The sequence below is a fragment of the Motacilla alba genome, chromosome 20 (genome assembly GCF_015832195.1).
Source record: "Motacilla alba alba isolate MOTALB_02 chromosome 20, Motacilla_alba_V1.0_pri, whole genome shotgun sequence".
NCBI classification, from domain to species: Eukaryota; Metazoa; Chordata; class Aves; order Passeriformes; family Motacillidae; genus Motacilla; species Motacilla alba.
The window spans coordinates 6,555,101-6,573,777 of NC_052035.1; the positions used below are offsets into that span (position 1 = coordinate 6,555,101).

The 18,677-nt window shown below is 53.4% G+C and overlaps 1 protein-coding gene across 2 annotated transcripts; it reads right to left on the reverse strand.

Moving 5' to 3' along the window:
• Nucleotides 1-12: 12 nt before the first annotated feature.
• On the reverse strand, nt 13-18,258 carry PKIG (cAMP-dependent protein kinase inhibitor gamma). Of its 2 annotated transcripts, none has more exons than XM_038158965.1 (4): nt 18,057-18,258; nt 12,514-12,578; nt 2,971-3,146; nt 13-939 (listed from the first exon to the last, which is right to left on the reverse strand). In XM_038158965.1, exons 3-4 carry the CDS (start codon nt 3,119-3,121, stop codon nt 860-862), a joined length of 231 nt encoding a protein of 76 aa, XP_038014893.1. In that variant the 5' UTR covers nt 3,122-3,146; nt 12,514-12,578; nt 18,057-18,258; the 3' UTR covers nt 13-859. The 2 variants fall into 2 exon arrangements, with proteins under 2 accessions (XP_038014893.1, XP_038014892.1); XM_038158964.1 differs by having other exon boundaries at nt 12,514-12,581; nt 18,057-18,256.
• Nucleotides 18,259-18,677: the final 419 nt, after the last annotated feature.

Sequence of the window (18,677 nt, forward strand, 5' to 3'; positions counted from 1 at the left end):
AAACCACCTTCAGTACTTGAAGGCTGTGTCATTTATTCCAACAGCTTATGTAGTTTTATCAAACCATCTTTAACACAAAACATGTCTCCTTAAAGACAGAAGGGTGTGAGATCCTACCAGAGATCATCTCAGCTAACAGCTTGCAAAGTTAAGCCTGAATGTCAACAGTCAAACCAGCAAAATGTTTCTCCCCTCCCCTTAATAACACCTTGAAGTGTTAAAACCTGAAGAAAAAGATGCCTGTGGCTGGTGCTGCTGGGTCTCCAGGTGGGGCTCACCCCACAGAGCTGTGCTTTGGTCCTTTCCTGATGCTAAGCAGCAGCAGCAGCACAGGTGAGTGGTGCTGACATGAGGGCAGCAGGACAGGTTGGTTCCTTTCCCCACTGCCCACCCTGACGAGGGGCCATGTGGACAATCCAGAGGCCAGGTCTCAGATGCAGATGAGGGTGAGGCTTAGAAAAACCAATACTCTAAATTTCTAATCTATGGAAACAGAATAAATAATAGTCTAAATCTGCAAAGGAGGAAGGTACCTTGGACAGGAAAATCTGGTGTATCTATTATTACTGAAACTGTTTTTCCCCTAAGAGAAAATTGCAGCTAAGGCATCTCGAGAATGGCTCATATCACTACAACCATGGCAGTGTTGCTCTAAACCATTAGGGATGGGGGCAGAAGTCTTTTGGAGGTGCCAGTCCTTGCAAGTGTCTTGTGTCTCTCTACAGAAGCACGGTTCCAGCAGAGGCATTTGACAGACAGCTTGCTGTTCCAGGTTGGCTTTTGTCCACAGATTCAACAAATTCTTGTTTAATGTTCACAGCAAGGCCCTCCTCCTGCCCATCCCACACCCTTTTTGCTCTCATGGGGAGGGGCTGCTTTCTTGCCCCTTTGGTCTTGCTCCAGGGTCGTTGTCAGAAGAACTGGCATCTCTTTGGCTTTCTGCAGAAGGGAGGATTGGGAAGAAAGCACAGTTACACCCTGCGGAAGACACAAGCCATCAGTGATCGCTATAGCTGATTTCATCCAGAGAGACAAAAGATTTTTACCTGAAGATCTATCACTCCCCTCCTGTGACCAGATACTTGGCCCCATCCATGGGAGTGGCCAAGGCCAGGCTGAATTGGACTGGGAGGTCTAGTGGAAGGTGTCCCTGACCATGGCAGGTGGTCCTTAAGGTCCCTTCCAAACCAAACCATTTCCTACGATTCTATGATGAAGAGTATTGGGTTCTCCCTCCACATTCCTGGAGTGCACACACTTCTCAACACGCCTGGCAATGCTGAGAGGGAGCCTCAAGGCAGGGATGTGCACTCGCCCAACTTTCAAGTGCTCCAGAACTGTCTTCCTGACAGCCTGGCAGAGCCTGAGCTGCTCTGGTAAAGCAGCTCCAATTTGTGCTCACTGTGGATGGGTGGATGGACACATGCTGGTATGGTTGTGCTGAAAGAAGTACAGTTGGGGTAATGAGTGTATTTTAAAGTGTTTTTATAGTTACAGGTTGTAGGCTAGAGGATTAAGAAAGTGAGGGGGAAAACTGAGTTTCCCTTCTGCACTGACAGTCTATGCTGTGTTGCTTATCAGTGAAATGAGAGTGGCAGCTTTGGACAGAGGATTCAAGCTCCTCACAGCCTGCTGGATTCAAGCTGACCTCACAGACACTGAGCAGGGTGATGCTGCTGTTACATTTGGGCTGAAGGGGGATTTGGAGATGGCTGCTGGAGTGAAAGTTATTTCTGTTGTTGTTTGAAATACTGCAGAACTATTTAAAGGTTGATTTTTTTACAACCAACCAAAATATAAAAAAACAAACCACAACCTGCCCAGTGCATGATTTTTATAAAGCCTAAGGTATAACTTATGAGTAACTTGCTCTGGGAAAGGGTCTTGGTCAGTGCATGCTTTGTTCAGGCACCTGTGAACAAAGGGCCCGGGCATGCCAGTGCCAGGAACCAGGGATCATTCTGCTCACTGCCAGCACCCCTTGACCTGCAGAGTCTCCCACTGCATGAGCACGAAGGCACTGACTGAGGCACTGAGGAATGAGATGTCCCTCCTGAGCATCAGCGTGATGCACCTGGAGACAGCACTGCTCACTTGTGCTGCCCTTTTGTGCCTGCCCTCCCAGCCTGTGCCAGGAGCTGCTGGGCTCACAGGTGTGTGAGTGTGTGTGCAGCTCCCCTGCACTGCTGGGCTCACAGGTGTGTGTGTGTGTGTGTGTGTGCAGCTCCCCTGCACTGCTGGGCTCACAGGTGTGTGTGTGGCAGCTCACCTGCACTGCTGGGCTCACAGGTGTGTGTGTGTGTGTGTGTGTGTGTGTGTGTGTGTGTGTGTGTGCAGCTCACCGGCACTGCTGGGCTCACAGGTGTGTGTGGCAGCTCCCCTGCACTGCTGGGCTCACAGGTGTGTGTGTGCAGCTCACCAGCACTGCTGGGCTCACAGGTGTGTGTGTGTGCGTGTGTGTGTGTGTGTGCAGCTCCCCTGCACTGCTGGGCTCACAGGTGTGTGTGTGTGCAGCTCCCCTGCACTGCTGGGCTCACAGGTGTGTGTGTGTGCAGCTCCCCTGCACTGCTGGGCTCACAGGTGTGTGTGTGTGCAGCTCCCCTGCACTGCTGGGCTCACAGGTGTGTGTGTGGCAGCTCACCGGCACTGCTGGGCTCACAGGTGTGTGTGTGCAGCTCACCTGCACTGCTGGGCTCACAGGTGTGTGTGTGTGCGTGTGTGTGTGTGTGTGCAGCTCCCCTGCACTGCTGGGCTCACAGGTGTGTGTGTGGCAGCTCACCGGCACTGCTGGGCTCACAGGTGTGTGTGTGCAGCTCACCTGCACTGCTGGGCTCACAGGTGTGTGTGTGCAGCTCACCTGCACTGCTGGGCTCACAGGTGTGTGTGTGCAGCTCACCGGCACTGCTGGGCTCACAGGTGTGTGTGCAGCTCACCTGCACTGCTGGGCTCACAGGTGTGTGTGCAGCTCACCTGCTCCCTCCACAGCGAGGTCCCCCATGTCCTCGGTCAGCTTGCGCATGCTGATGGTGGTGGCCTCCCGCTCGATGTCATGGACAGCGTTCCTCCGGCCAGCCCGGTCGCAGGAGATGAAGTCGGTGTAGGTGCTGGACTCTACCTCCATTGCATCTCTATTCACTTGCAAAATGCTGTGGAGGAAACACAGCCGTGAGGCCCGGGATGCTCGGCATGGCTCCCTCCAGGTTAGGTTACTCTGTGGGGTGACATTACAGCAGGAGAGAACAGTGCCTGTAACTCTGCTCCAGCTCCTCTGGCAGCAGGGACTGAAATGTCAGCTATCACCTCCCTCATGTGGGGCAATGTGTGGGGAAACCCACCATGCTGGGTGACCCACTGTGCCAGCTGAGGGCAGGAAGGAGCCATCCCAGATGCCTGACTTGTTCTGCCTTCCCCCTGCAAAGGCAGACACGGCGTTTGTCTCTCCTGTGAGCTCCCAGCCTTCTCCTTTGGGCACATGGTGGATGGTGAGGACAGGAAGGAGCCATCCCAGATGCCTGAGTATTTCTGCCTTCCCCCTGCAAAGGCAGACACAGCGTTTGTCTCTCCTGTGAGCTCCCAGCCTTCTCCTTTGGGCACACAAGGTCGTTTGCAGCAGCTCTTCCCTACAGAAAAAGCATTCCAGAGAAAGCCCTGCTTCCTCCTCAAAATGCCACGGGAGCTTTTGAACCCCGGCCAAATTTGGCTCACTGCCTGGGGGATGGGGTGGTGATCCAACCTGAATTTGTAATGGGAAAGGATGGATACCCACTGAAAGTTGGGGGAGCAGGGAGTATCCTACAGGTACAGGGCTTGGAGCAGTACTGGCCTCCTCTGGCTGCTGGATGTCACTGAAGAAGCGTTGGGCTGTGAGATAAACACTTTACCATGTGAAAATCAGCCCTTCTATGAGACATTTGGATCCCTTCACTCCAGACTTGTGCCAGTGCCAAGTGCACAGCACGAAGAAAGGCCCGGAGCAGCCACTTGTCACATGCAAGCTCCGCTCGCTGTGAGCCAGCTCTGAGTGCAGCTGATGAATCCTTAAGTTGCTGGGTTTTCATTTTGGCTGCTGGTTCCCCTTGCACAGCACACAGAGTGCAGGGACCCGGGCATGGTGTTGTGGGCATCCTGGCTCCAGGGCACAGAGCTGGCAGGCACACACTGCCTCTGCACGGGAAACCTGGAGCTCTCAGTTCCTGCTCCTGTACACCCTGTTTGGCACTCAGTTTGTTTTACTGCGTGGAATCAAGAAATTAATTGCTGTCTTATCTGTGCCTCTGATCGCTGTAAAGTGTGCCTCCAGCCCTGCTGACTGCTGGCAGTGCTCGGAGCAGGCCCCGATTAGAAACGCTCGTGTGCAGTGAAAACAAATTCATGCACATTTAATGCACATTCACTGGCTTTTGTGCCTTGGAGTTAATGACCCACAGGGGAGTTTGCTCAGCTTCCTTTACAAATCCTGCTTGATATTGATTTCCCTGCCAGGGAAATCTTGTTGGCAGGTTCAGGCACCCGCCTGAACAGGAATCACACTCCTCACTTTACTGTTATGGCACATGCAGATGAAGATGCAATCACTGGGATGAAAGAGGTTAGATTACCTCTGTTCCTGAGCTGAGTAGGGTGCAGTAACCAAAAACCCATGGAAACCCAGCATGTTTTGGCAGCCCCAGGGACTCCTCTCCCAGAGTGGATGCCAGCTCAGGGAGTGCTGCCCCGGCTCACTGGTGGGATGTGGGGCTTGGCCCACCCAGATCTTGCAGGAGATCCTGTTTCCTCGCAGTTAGCAATTCTTGTGAACACCTGCCTGCTCTACAGACTTGGCATCCATCTAGCTCCTGTTCAATGAACCCTGGGAAAAGCTGCATCCTTTACCCCAGGAAGAGATGCCCCAGATGTTTTCCCTCATCTTCCCTCCTTCTATCCCTGGTGTGCCCTTCCCGGGATAAAGCACCTACTCTGGATGAGCTCAGGGAGCAAAGTGCCCTTTCCCCAGGACAGGACAAGCATCCAGCATTCCCAGGCAAGCTCCCACAGGTCACTGAAGCCCAGACCCTGCTGACCTTCCACAGCTGCCAGAGAGAGCCCATATGGACTCGGGAGGCTTCCCTAGAGGCGAGCCAGACAAGCCCAGGCCCAGCTCCAGGCAGTGAGGCCATTCCAGAGCTGATGTGCTCCAGAGTCCTGCTGCCCTCGTAGCAGGGGCAGGACCACCAGGTTTCCCCAAACTGGGGAGCAGGAGCGAGCCCCAGGGGTGCAGCATTGTCCCGGTGTCCCTTGATGTAGCTGCCCATGGTAGTGGCAGTGCTGTGCCTATAATTGTATTCCCTCACATAAAGGATGGAAAAAGGAAGGGATCCCGATTAAAAGCAGAGGGCAGCAAGTGTGCAGCGCTGGCTCCCGACTCGGTGGCCGGGAGATGGCGCATGGGATTTATTTATTTCTGTGCCTGGGAGGGCTCCTGCCTTCGGCTCTCCCTGCAAAGAGCTGGAGACAGGCAGATTTAACAGCGAAACTTTCATATTTGAGCAATTCCCCCGGGATTTTCAAGGTGGGTGGCTCTCAAAACCTTTGCAGGCAGATCCCTCCCCGCTGGCAGAGAGATTCCAGCCTCCACCTCTGGGAAGCTGTTGGGCTGAGAGGGTGATGGGAGCAGTTGCCTCAATTGTGATAAGAAAACCTGATTTTTCAAACAGCATTTCCATACTTCCAGCCACAGAACCCACAGTTCTGTGGGTTTCACTCAGTAGCTGCTTTTAACATCTTTCAGGAGCAGCAAAGAGTGACCTTCCCTCTTGCTACACAGTTCAGTGGCACCTGAGACTGTGTCACGGTGGACAGTCACTCAGGGGTGGCAGGGGGTGCAAAGGGAGGTGCATCCCCTGCTGGCTGCCCACCTTTGGTTTTTCATTCTCCCGTGGACAGGAAGATGGGCCTGCTCTTGCCAGGCATTGCAGGAATAATCCCATGGCACACACATACAATCTGCAAAGGCTTCCAGGGCTCTTCACAGAGGTGATTCAGCTTGTCCCCAGAGGGTCCTTTCCTGCCCTCCCTTCCCTCTCTGCTGCTGGTGGTAACAGAAACAGTTCCTGTGCCCTCGGCACAGCGTGCCAGCCTGCAGGGATGGGGCAGGGAAGCTGGGATCTGCTGCCTGTTGCACATCCCTCAAAGGTTTGCTGCTTGGAGGGAGGCAGTGTCCCCTCTGCCATGGGGACATGGTCCCAGGGCAGCTGGCCACAAGTGAAGAAGCCACTCACAAGCTGCCACTGACACCAGGTATGTCCCCAGAGCTGCCTCTGCTCCTGTGCCTGGATCTGCCAAGCCTGCTGTTTGGTTGGGACTTATTTTTCTGTAGTGTCTTAGGAGTACTAAAAATTCTGAGCTGTAACAGTTTTGGCTTTGCTGGTGGGGACTTGGCTTCCTGAGTGGTTTTGCTGTTGGATTGCAGCTGGGCTTGCTGGCATTTTCCAGGGAAGTCACCCAGCAGCTGACAGAGCAGCTGGCTCAGCCCTGGGGGCTGCAGCTAAACCAGCCCTACTCATTCTGGGGCTGAGTTTGGCCCATTTAGAAGGTGGGTGCTAAGAAATTAAAGGGTTAAATGTTTCCTCTGCCTTTTGGTAGAATAAACAGGTTATTTCTTTTGGCTCAGCTCCATGTCCCATTGGGTTCCACTGACAAGCCTGATTTCATTCCTGTGTGCCCCTTGCCTGCTTCTCAGCACAGCTGTCAGGGAATGCAGCAAAGTGTTCCTGCAAACAAGGTCACAGTGGCAGAGAAGTGACCTGGGCACACCTGGCAGGTCACCCTCAGCCCAGGGCTCTGCCATCCCGGCAGTGTCCAGGGCTGATCCCTGGCACTGGCTGGATGCTACAGTCACACCCAGCCCTGACTCCAGTTTCAAGCAAACCCTTCACACAATCCTGCATCTGTCCCTTGTCTAGGTTACACTTCTTCTGGCTAGGAAGGGCTATTTTTGGGCGCTGGTGCTGGCTATCAGCAGGCTGGGCTGAACTCAGCCATTTCCCCCTGCCTGCTGTGTGTCTCCTGCTGTGCCCCTCTCACCTTCCTCAGTGTTCTCACCTTGTTCTCTGCACAATCCAGGGCCACGAGGCAGCTCAGGCCCCCCTGGGACATCCATGTCCCTTGAGGTAGCCAGCACAGCCCTGCCCTCCATGCTGTCCCTGGGACACCTGAGGCAGGGACAGGGACACCCCCAGCCCTCCCTGTGCCTGCTGCAGGCAGTCCCCAGCTTCAGGAGCCCTGGCACAGTCCCCTTCTGAGACACTGCAGCCCAGCTTTGGCCTCGTGCTGTCCATTGCCAGAGGCAGCTGGGACCGAGAGCTGCAGGTTTTGGTTGGAGATGGCTCCCTCATCCCACAGCCCAGCCCAGGACACGCTCTCCCTCCTGCTTGGTGGATTTAACCAATGGATTTAACACTCTCCAAACTTCTGGAGTTGTAAAGCCCCCAAGCTGAACAAAACCATGCTGTGTTTCTGGGGTGAAATTCCAAAGTTCTGCTTGGGAACAGAGACCTGACCCCTTTTTCTGCTCAAGCATCACATCCCACCACCAAGGCATGAAGTGGTGCAGTCTCCTTGCAGCTCTGCAATGGTGCAGTGCCCCTTGCCCTTTCATTCCAGGGTGCAGGGACTATTATTAGACCTCTCCTGCTGGGGCCGGATCCATAACAACAGCAAAACATACTCAGCAACCCTGCTGGGCTTTTAAAATATTTACAGTGCAGGATGGTTTACTAAAGAGGGGGGCCTGGTAGAGCACAAAGACGGAAGCACCGGGATTTCTGTGCTCCCTGTGGGTTTGCTGTGAGGTTTCCTGCTGGGAGAGTCACATCCAGCCAGGAGAATAAAATATCCCGCAGGGCTAAGCCAGCACTTGAGGTCAGGGGGTTTCCACCAACTGTCTGACAATATCCAGCTGGAATTTCAGCAAATTTTCCACTGGGTCTTGTCTGGGAACATGCGTGAGGGGCTGTGCATCAAAGAGGAAGGGCTCTGTAATGGTGTTATTGGGGTATTTTGTGACTGTGCTGTAAAGGCCTCGTTATGTCTCATGATCCCCACGCACTAGAGCTCAGATCCATGGGCAGAAACTGAGCTGAAGATGCAGCTGAGGATGGAGATGCTCCTGTTGGGAGCCCAGCCTGGCTGCAACAAGCTGTGTAAGGCTGGGGACAGGGTCTGCACCAGACACAGAGCTGCCCTGCTTTCCTGTTGACTCTGTGTTCTCCTCGTTGCGGTGGTGGTGGTGATGGGTCTCACTGGCCAGAACTGGCGTGCTCCAAACTGCTGAGCTCTGTCCTTGCTGGTTTGGTGAGAAAACAGGCAGGAGCAGGGCAGCAGCCTGACCTCCCACCAGGGCATGTCCATCTCTGTGCTGAGCAGCTTCTGTCCAGGCAAGAATAGCACAGAAAAGCCTCACCACACTTGAGTGATGAAGGGACATCAAGCTGGGTCTGGCACATCCATATCTATGGAAGGTTTTTGCTGTGGGATTCCTTGTAATAACTCTGCACCCTCAGGCTGTTACACTAAATATGATAAATTCAGCCAGGACAGACATCACAGCTGCTCCAGCCACTGCAATGGCTTTGCAGGAACAGAGCTTCCAGCATTCTCTAGGACTTGCTGGAAAATTTTAATTCCTTCAGGAGGAGAGCAGATACAGCTGAGGTTCAGTGTCCACAAATAGATCCCTTCTTTTCATTTGACCTGGTTTTACAGTATAAAGATCATTTAATGCCTGTAGAACTGATAACCAATTGCTAAGCCCCGTGTTTAAGATTAGGCTTAGACTGACTCCTCTGTGACTTCACAAACTTTGTATTTAGCTCTGCCAAGCTCCCCAGACTCCTTCCCCTCCCTCCTGGCCTTCAGCACAGCCCCCCGCTGCAGAGCCCTCAGTGTCCCAAGGCACCTCCTGCTGTCCCACATCCTCACAGCCGCTGCCTGCCTTCCCACTGACGTAAGAAATGGTCCAGCCGGATTGCAAAATCCCAGCTGACCCTTGGCACGGGGTAGGGCGAGTCCTTGTGTGCTCTGCTCTGATCCCCGGGGGAGAGAGGAGCTTCAGGAGGCAGGAAGGCAGTGCTCAGCCCCAGTGGCCTCCTGTTAGCATCAGGATGTATGGGTGATGGTGGGAGAGAGCTGTCTGTCCGCCCATCCATCCATCCATCCATCCATCCATCCATCCAACCATCCATCCACCCACCAGGAAGGCAGCCCAGTGCCCAGCTCTGGCCACGCAGGGCTGCCAGCCTGCATCCCCATGCCTGCAGCAGGCAGCATCCCTCTGTCAGTCCCCCCAGGGCACGAGTGCTGAGAATCTGTTCCAGAAATCCTGCACCACGGGAAGAGTCACTGTTTGATGGAGCCCCTCTGCTCCTCCCTCCCCTCACTACCGAGCCTTGATGCAGCTTAAGCCTCTTCTGCAGCTTCTAGCTAAGTTAATTAATGGAAATAATTGCTCTCTTTGTGCATCTGGAGACAGTTGCCGTGACAGCAGTTGTATTTTTGTTTTGTTCCCAGCTTGAACTTGTTTTTCCCATCTCTCAGCTTCAAGGTGCTAATGAATCTGGGCACTCTGGTTTAGCTCCCTCCAAAAGACACACATGCCTCTGAGGGATGGGTGGCAGTGGGGATAAGGCATGCTGAGCCCCTGCAGGCCTTCAGGACATGGCAGGCTGGCACCTTTCTCCCTGCCCATTTTCAGCCCCTCAGGCAGGCTTGTGCTGGATGGACACAGAGCTGTGGCTTTTGCATGGCAGAGAGAAGAGAGCCAAATCGTGCTCACCCAGAGCAGCCATGAGCACCCACAGGAGCTTCTGTCCCCTGCAGGGACCCTCTCAAAGCTCTAAGGAGTCTGGGGCTTTGAGTCCCTTCTCCATTATTTTGATTTTCTCACAATTTCTTACTTATTTGCCTTTATGTGTCAACATGTTTTTACACAAACAGCTGTGTGGAAGATCTGCTCGTGCCTGAAGCTACAAGGAAGACAAGCCCCAGACCAGTGGCCCTTCAGCTGCAGCAGTCCCACAGCTGCTGCGGCAGGCAGGTCCCATGGATCCTCCCCCCCTGTGATATCACCCCATCACACCCAGGCCACGGGCTGAATTCCCGTGCAATGGAGATCCCCTTCAGGCTTGGGTTCCTGCCTTCCTCCAGGTTGTTCACGAAGGAAAGTCCCAGCTGGATTCCACCTCAAAGGCTGGACAATCCCCAGCAGTCCCACAGCTCAGAAGAGATGATCACACTGAGGCACTGACCTCTGAGTGAGCATCACCTCCTAAAACCCCACTTGAATTCCTGGCCCAGGCATGCTCGACCCCAGCACAAGCTCCCCAGTACCTTGCAGACTTCCCTGGGTAAGGAGGAGTCAAACAAGTGCTGAGATGCAGCTGGGGCTATTTTCTAGCACAGCTGCCTTGTCAAGGATGAGAGGCAGGCAAAGCCACAGCAGCCTGTGATGGGGTAGCTCTGTTTCTGGGTTGGGGGAGACCTCTCTACAGGGACAGAGGTCAGCAAGGATGAATCCTTATTTTTCTGCCTAAAATAAAATCACTTTCCAAGGTTATGCCTTCTATTGTATTTCCTCCTTTGCAAAGCCCTCCTCTAAATTCTTCCCTGCCCTTCACCACTCAGAGAAGTCCTGTCTAATACCTACCTCTGCTACCAACTCTGCCTTTGCTATCTCCAGGCTGACTATCTGTCCCAAGATATTTCAGAGGAAAAGGTCTCCAGGAAAGCACTGGCCTGTCCTAGGATTGCCCCACAGAGCCTTGTAGTCCAGCTCCTCTTTGTGATCTGAGGAGCTGAGCTCTGCTGCTGTGGGGAAGCAGGGCTTGCATGCCTGGGGAGGGGAGCTGAGCTTGGAAAAGGAGTTGTGAGGGCTGTAGCTGGGCAGGTTTGGCTGCTGCTCCTTGGGGAGGCTCTGCTCAGCACAGGGTGCCTGGAGCTGAGAGCCACCTGCCTTGGCTGTGCCTCAGTGAGGCTTGCACAATCCCCCAGGAATTTGCATCCAGCATCCAAGGACTCCTCCTGACTCAGAGGAGTGTGAGGGGCTGAGAGAAAGGCTCTGAAGCCTCCTGGGGTGCAAGAGCCCTAGCAGCTCCCAGGTGCCTAAAAATAACCAGGGCACCTCTTAAGAGTGTCAGTACAGAATGAAGCTGATTAGCAAAACCAGGCTCAGCTCTGCTCCCTGGAGCTGGCTGCCCTGTGTGTCTGCTCCACTGCAAGGAAAGCCACTGCTGGGAGCCCCACCCTGGGTCAGGGCAGTGCTGGCTGCGAAAGGGGATGGGGGAGATCTGTCTTTGGTGGCTGGGATGGCGTTTTTGGTGCTATTCCCCCAGAAAAGGGAAGTGCTGGGGTTCAGAGCAGGCTGGCAGCGAGGGGTGGCTGAGGGTCTACGTGGCTCCATGGCTTCTGTTACCCAGCAGAATCAGGAGCCCCTCTGGCTGTGCTGCCCTACTGGGAGCCTTGTCTGGGCAGGGAAAGCTCTGCAGGCCTCCACACCTCCTCTGCTGAAGATTTCTGTGATGGATTTCTGTTTCCTTGTGGCTGTGTCAGGTGACAGCAGCTCCTGATCCTTCCTGCACGCAGGGTAAATCTTTCTGCCTGAGTCCCCAGGGATGTGACATCCAAACCTGAGCTGTGCCTGTAGCACTGCCTGGGGATGCTCAGTGATCTTTGCCAGCTGTAGTCTCAGGAAAGGGAAATCTCCCAATAAAATCAATTGCCAAGTATTTCATGGGCTGCTGAGGTGCAGCCTGGGCACAGCAGGACACGGGGTGTCTGCAGCACACGCAGGGAAGGGGCTGGATGCAGGAGATGAACTGCTCTGAGACACCTGCAAGAGGAGGGATGTCTGTGTGCACCAAAGGGTCCTGAGGTCCTGCACTGCAGAGCTCACCCAAAACAGCCCTGGGAGCTCTGTGCAAGGGCCAGCACAGCACAGGAGCAAGGGAAAGCAGTGCCATGATCCGAGGACAGAGGGGATGCTCTGAGTGCAGGAGCCACAGGTGAAACCACAGAGAGGACTTGCCATTTCTGCAGGAGCTGTGAAAGGTTAAGCTTTGGGGCTCCCTGGATCTTGCTGGGCTGACTCCACATGCAGAACAGAACTCACATCCTTATGGACAGGCAAAGAATATTCCCCTGCAAAGCATGTGGGCAGCCTTTGGCAGGATTTGCTCAGCACATCCCCATCATGGCAGGGAGAGGCCATGGAGCACAACTGGCACTGGGACTGCTTGGAGTCAGAGCTGCAACGTGGCTTGGTGCAAGGACACGGCTGTGAGGTGTGGATAATACAGCAGGAAAGTCATTATGGCAGAATTGTTGGTATTTTTTTTCCTCTTAGCAGCTTTCTAGCATCTAATAATGCAGAATACACAGGGAGGTCAAGTGACTCAATGCTACAGGAAGGAAAAAACCCATTTCTGTTTGCAATATTTCCCTGTGAATAAAAGCTTTATGAGCCATAGTGTGAGTCCCTACCTGATTTAGATGACTTTCCTTCTGGACATGACTTCAAACACGCTTCATGCACAGCAGGACAACAGCTTCTGGGAAAGAAGAAGGGAAAAAAAAAAGGTAAGAAAACATTATCTGTGCTTGTTTTGGGAAGCATAAAGCTCAGCTGCTCTTCCCACTCTCTGTGACCAGGACAGCAGAGGGGTGGCAGGGCTCTGCCCAGCAGGCTCAGATGGAGCCTGGCTTGGTGGGCACAGCAGCCCAGGGGCTGTGGGATGTTCTGTTCATGTGGCACCTCTTCAGGAGCGTTTGTGCTAATAGACTTGGACTGTTTTGTTGAAGCACATGGAAAGTCCAGCACAGAGAAGTCCTCTTTGCTTTTGCTTCCTTCTTTGCCCTCCCACAGGTGCTGGGAGCACTGGCACAGCTCATGTCCCGACCTGCACTGCAGGGACCAGCAGCTGCCTCCAGACTACAAACGAATATTGGTTTGCCCTTTAAAGAAGTGAAACTCCCATATCAGCTTCTCTGAGGTGAAAAGGGAAGTTTAATCTGGTTCTCCTTGCTTTGCTGGGTCTGTGTCCAGCTCTTTGGGTCTCTGCTGTTTGTGCACAGCTGAGCCTCCTCCTGCTGTCCCCAGGCCCTGCTCAAAGACATTTCCTCTGTGGCCTCAACATCTGTGGGTGCTTTGCAATCCCCTGACCTGCAGAGCCCAGCCAACAGGACACTTGCTTATTTTAGCAGCTGTTTCAGCTTTCTGACTATTTTGGAACATCATGGACTGTGTTTTTCCCTTTGTCCCAGGGACAAATGTTAGCAGAACAGAAATCAAGGGATGAGCCACTTAACCATATAAGCAGTAGCTCATCCAGCAATTCATCTGTCTGGTCCATCTGGGCTGAGTACCACTGTGACTGGAACTACTTCCCATCATTTTCCAAACTGGGACAGATCTACAGCCTTTCTCTTTATTTTTTTGACCCACTTTCAAAACTTTGTAGTTGGAGCCGACTACTTGCTGGCTCTGGCCCTGCTTCAAGGACAGGGCACTTGCTGCTTTTATGTGTCAGTTTGCCCATCTGTTAAATGGAGCTATTAATACTCCCTCCCCCTGTTAGATGCTTCAAATATTTTAAAGCACTTTCAGCTCTGCAGATGACAGGCTTGCAGAAGTGGAAAATGCTAATTATGATCATGACAGGAGCTAAACAAAGACACAGGGATTTAACAATAAACTTTTGTTAGTCTTAACCCCATTTATAGCAAAGTGCTTACTGGAAACACTGGACCGGAAAAGAAACAGTATTCCCACAACTCTGGGAATATGCGTCGCCCTTTTCGGGCACCAAACAACCAAACAAAAGCAGGAAGGAAGAAACACAGCTTTGGAAATCCACAAGTCTTTATTTTCCTCCTTTGCCTTCCTGCCCTTGTGTGTTACGCTGCCCAAACAGTTAAACCTCCCTCCAGCACTTCAGCAGTGTTGCAAAATATCTCAAAACACGTGGGCCTCTGCCAAGAGAGGCTTAAAGTAAACTGGAGCAATGATGCTCTGAAGTAGAAGTTATCACTGAGCAGCCCTGTTCGAGATGGGACATGATGGGAAGCCCCCATTTTCTCTCTCAAAAACCAACTGATTTTGGAGACAAAAACTCTTTAGCAGCTGGTATTGGCTTTCCAGCCTTGCAGACCTGGCTCTACCTAGATGCTTCTCCCCATGGCCCTTGCTTGGGCATCTGGAGTCTGCAGGTTTGAAGCTGACCCTCTTGCTCCATCCCCAAAGGCTCATCCTCTTCTGGCTCACCTGGTCCTGCTGCTCCCAGGGTGGTGGGCAGAGCTCCAGAGGCCCCTCAGCACAAAGGCCAGGCTCTTTGGAACTTTAGTGGTGACACATGGATTGGTGCCACCCATGGATGAGCTACAGTGAATTGTTAAAGAACACTTTGTTTTGTAGTTTAGTCCTGGAACACATGAAGGTACCATGGATTGAGACCCTAGTGGAAATGTTCACTGGCTAGATAGCATCCATACCCCACCAGGAGTGAATTACAAGGGCATCAGCATAGAACTATAGAATAATTTAGATTGAAAAAGATATTTAAGGTCATTAAGTTGACCACTAAGTCATATTCCCTAGTGCCACATCCATACATCTTTTTAATATCCCCAGGGATAGTGACCCCACCACTTTCCTTGGCAGCCTATTTCGCTGTTTGACAACCCTTTTGGTGAAGAAATTTTTCCTAATATTCAACCTAAACCATCCCTGGTGCAGTTTAAGACCATTTTCTCTTGTCCTGTTCAATGTGCACAATTGGACATGTTTGAGGTTCAGGTTCCCTCCATGGTGATCAGCTGTTACCCAGAAGGAGCAAACGCATGGAACAACCTTAGTTCTCTCAGCATTGCTTCAAAATGAATGCGTGTTCCAAAAAAACCCACCCCAGAATGTTTTTTTGGCAGAAATCAAGACTATTCCACACAACAGCTGTTGTGGTGCTGCTTTGATCCAGAGAGGAAATCCTTCCTGGTTTCAAGCAAGGTGACAGCAGCAGAGAGAAGGTTGTTCTTGTGTCTCCTGGCTGCTGGGTAAACAACAGGCTGCATGCATGGCTGAGCAGGACAGCAGCCTGGTCCTCCCAGAGCAGCCAGACTGCCTCATTTAGTGCCCTGTCTCCAGCAGCAGCTGGCATCCCCGGCCTCAGACGTACAAGAAAACCTCTAATTGTAATGGAATGCTTTTCATAAGTCACTAATGACTCTGAACCAAGAGGTGTTACAATCCTTACAATGCAATATCCTCTTAATCATAGCCAGGATTGTTTTGTTACTGAGATAACTACCTGATATCTATTAAAATGCCTTCGGAGCTCTTTGCTCCACGGTATCTCATGGCAATGAGCACCACAGATTAATTACGCTTTGTGGGAACGGTAACTCCAGTAAAGTTGGTGACGCTCTGGTGGGGATATGTTTGGCTGATTACATCACTGCAAAGATCAACAGAAATGGCATTTGGGTGCCGCCGGGGAGTTCCCCAGCAGGGTTTGTGACCGGCAATGTGCCTGCATGCAGGAGCTGTGCAAAGAGCACCCGGCCTCCCGGGGCTCTCCTGGGAGGGGAAGTGCTGGGGAACTCGCTGTGGAAACCAGAAATGACTGGTGTAAAGTACATATTCCCTTAGGCTCGAAGAGAGTGAGAGTTTTGAAGTGGGGCCCAGGGCAGGTCAGAGTCCAACTGCTGCTCCTCCTGCTTGTGCTGCAGGTTCCAGGCAAGGTCTGGAGCCATCTCAGCCTCTCTGGGACAAGGCGCCTGAACACGTGAACCTTCCCTTCTCCCTGGCTGCTGCTGGCTGCTGGGGAGCAGCTTCCCTCATGACTTGTCTTTTTCTAGTCATGAGCAGAAGACAACTAGAAGCAGTGGGGCTTTTTCCCCTCTCATCCTCTCAAAAATGGGTGTTGTGATGGAAAACTTATTTTCCAGTTCAGTCCATATAAACAGCTTTGACAACATTAAAGAAACCCCTAAGGGTGTGGAGAAACAATTGGAATGTGAAAATGGGAGCGATCAGAACAGGGTGACACAGGCAAACAAAAAACCAGGTTGAAACTTCTGCTGTTCCTTTTGGCTGTGTAGATCTGACCCCCATTCTGCCACAGACCTGTGTGAGCCCAGGGAAATTATCTGCCTTGTGTCAGGCCCATGTAAAATAGGAATGATGGTGCTTGAGTGCCCAGACAGGCTGGAAGCATTAATGCTCAGTGGTGTGCTGCAGGAACTGGCTCTGAAATGTGGGAGATCAGGAAATGTTAGCAGCTTGATAAACGTCTTCCATAGTTATTTTGGGCGGCAAGGTTGTGTGCCTGTGGGTATTCCTCTGAGTGGGATCAAAAGTACATTGATTTTTCTTTGGAATGAGAGGAAAAAGCAAAACTCCCCATCCTAGCTCCTCATGAGCCTGTACACCCCTCAGAATCAGCCTTGGTACAGAAGTGCCAGGTGGTTGGAAGATGCACAGCTGTGACCATTCCTGAGTTTCATCTCTTCATGACCTAGCTGCCTGTGTACTGTAGCTAATGGTCTCCAGTTCTCTGAGGCATCTCAGTCTACACTCTGTGGAAAGTGTCCCCCAGAACGATGGCATGGGGTGCTCCCATCCCTGTGGAACTCTCCCTGGAGGACTCAATGCTGTGTTCTGTGCCCAAGGTGCATTAAGCTCCACTGGTCTATCCATGTTTATAAATGGCCATTTAACCTGCAAATGCATTATAAACTAATACAGACACTGAGGACCTCTTCATGGATCCTTCTTTCTTAAACACCATTGCTCACAAGAGATGAGAGGTGGCCATTTCTTAGCTGGCTGGCCACACATTAGCAGGGGGGCTCTTTCCAGCCAAGAGTCTCTGAAGCCAAGCACTGCCCCACACCAAGGAAGCCAGGCACGACGAGCAAACAGCCCAGAGCTCGAGGGGCTATCACCCTCGAGGGACTGTCACCATGGGAGAGTCTTAGACACCCAATCAAGCCGTACCCGCCCCACAAATGTCCCTTCACCTTCACACTGCAGCAGCATCACCACTGTGGCTGTCTGTGCTCACTGACCCCAGCCTGTCCTCCTCCCAGCTTGAGTCACCAGCACAGCCACCCAGGGCATTGCCTCTGGGTTCACAGCTATACTTGGCTCTTGATCTGCAGAGCCATGCACCCCTTCCAAGCGAAGGGAAATTTCCCAAACACGCCTTTGGGGCCAAGGCATTACATGCATGTGAAAGCTCCCCACCACACTCGCCACCAGCTGCTTAGGGGAATCCAGAGAGAGGAAAGACACAGCTTCGAGGTGGAGGAATTTGCAAAGCCTCTTGAGAATACCACCACACAGCAGTTCTTTTTTTATCCCAAGTCCTTGCCTTTTCAAACATTTGCTTGGAAAGCCGGATGCCAGCAAGTCTCCGAGCCTGCTCCTGCTGCCACGCTCCGAAAGCTCTGCTGGTGCCCGCGGTCGCGAGGGGAGTCCCGGGCAGCCCCCCGGCTCCCGCCATCCCGAGGGATGGATTCCCTGATTCCCTCCCCGCCGGGCGCCCGTCCCGTTCCCGTGCGAGCACAGAGCAGCCCCGTGCTGGAAGGGATTCCCTCCGGCAAACCGCTCGGAATAAACGGATACACGTAGGAAATGAGGCCAGAAATCCCCACGGGGGTCACCGATCCACTCTGTGATTTGCGATTTCTATGCTCTGAGCCTGCTCTGCCCGCTACCCCTGCGCGGCGGGCGCGGAGCCGCGTTGTTTCCCGAGCGGAGGAGCAGCCGCCAGCCTGCGAGCGGCTTCTCCCTCCCAACAGCGGCAACACCGGCATGCAGCTCTGCTTCTGGAGCCCACGGCTTGCCGGCAGCCAACCCCTCGCTGCTGGCACTCGGCTGGGTAAAAGTTCACCGTCTCTCCGGACAAACGCGGCTGGCGGCGCGGCCGCGGGCAGGAGAAGAGCTCCTGGCTGCGCTGCCGGCCGGGTGTCCCTGTCACCCACCGCCCAGCCCCTCGCCCCAGCGCGGCGAGCGCGGCGCTACTCACAGCCCCGGCTGCCGCCGCCGCCGGCTCCCGAGCCCCGCGGTCCCGCCGAGGAGGGGATCGGGCTGGATTCCGCCCTCCGCCGTCCCTGCCCGCCGTGGCGAGCGGCCAAGCCGGCCAGGAGCCTCGCAGCCAGCTCCAGACTTGCAGTTTCCTTCTGCTGGGAGCTGCTAAATGAAGTTGCACTTGTGGGGCCAAGGGGCGTGTTCTCCTCCCCTCGAGTCAGTCCCTGCCTGCTGTAATCCAATGCTCTGCCCGATGATGTCAAGCAGCTCCCGCTCGGCTCCTACCTTACAGTCGGCAGGAGGGATCCGTTTCCTTTTCACAGCGATCTTTGTTTAGCTTCGGCTTGTAACCCCATCCCCCGGCAGCTGCATGTGCCCGAGCATCCTCCCTGCGATGCTCAGCCCTGGGGCTTCTGCTGCCGGGCACTCCCTCCTGCCTGCTGCTTCCCCAGGTTTCCCACCTGTATCCCACCCTTCATCCTCTCCACCAGGGCTGGCCAGAGACACCATCACACCCCGTGCAGCTCGAGCTACCCCACCAGGTGTAGCACGGTGAAATTGCCTCCCAAGAAAAACCCAGCTTTGGTGTTGTTTCAGAGTGCTTCTTGCTCCACTGCCT